The sequence below is a fragment of the Penaeus monodon genome, chromosome 29 (assembly GCF_015228065.2).
Source record: "Penaeus monodon isolate SGIC_2016 chromosome 29, NSTDA_Pmon_1, whole genome shotgun sequence".
Taxonomy (NCBI): domain Eukaryota; kingdom Metazoa; phylum Arthropoda; class Malacostraca; order Decapoda; family Penaeidae; genus Penaeus; species Penaeus monodon.
Genome location: NC_051414.1, coordinates 1,407,341 through 1,407,826, shown reverse-complemented (window position 1 = coordinate 1,407,826; position 486 = coordinate 1,407,341). Strand labels below are relative to the sequence as shown.

The window sequence follows — 486 nt, the reverse complement described above, 5'->3', positions numbered from 1 at the left end:
CCCTAGACAGAGGGTCAACCTTCTGTACCCCCTTTGTTAGCACTTCGTGCTGTCAGCACCACCCTTAGGCAGCCAGAACTCTGGCTGTGCAAGGGTGGTGCTGTGGCACAAAATGACATCCCCGCGTTGGAAAGGTGGGACTGGCTGCTACCCGCTGAGGACGAGGGTCATGTGAGGAGAGTTCGACTGGAGGAGATTTATAAAGAAACGAACGATGCCCTTTTATTGAACAACTCAAATAATTTTTCGAGGACCCGTCTCGTTCTCCAAATGTGAATGATATTACTGCTGACGATTTTACAACCCTTGGTTGGAAAGGCTTTTCACCATTTACTTCTTACTAATTACCGGGGTGTCGGTGTAATGAATATTATAGTAAAAGTTTATGACATGGTATTGTGTGATCAGTTAATGCAAAGAGAGCAGGCAAGTAGTTTCTAATTACCATGCGATTATTGTTTGATTTAGCTAAGAAAACTTTCATTT

At 43.8% G+C, this 486-nt stretch overlaps 1 protein-coding gene across 1 annotated transcript in view; it reads right to left on the bottom strand.

The window, feature by feature from the left end:
* The window catches only part of LOC119591614, a gene marked incomplete in the record, with an annotated part of 4,857 nt that extends 4,738 nt beyond the window's left edge, over nt 1-119 (bottom strand). The window contains 1 exon segment of the mRNA XM_037940369.1: nt 29-119. Within this exon segment, the coding sequence (XP_037796297.1) occupies nt 29-119 (91 nt within the window).
* Nucleotides 120-486: the final 367 nt, after the last annotated feature.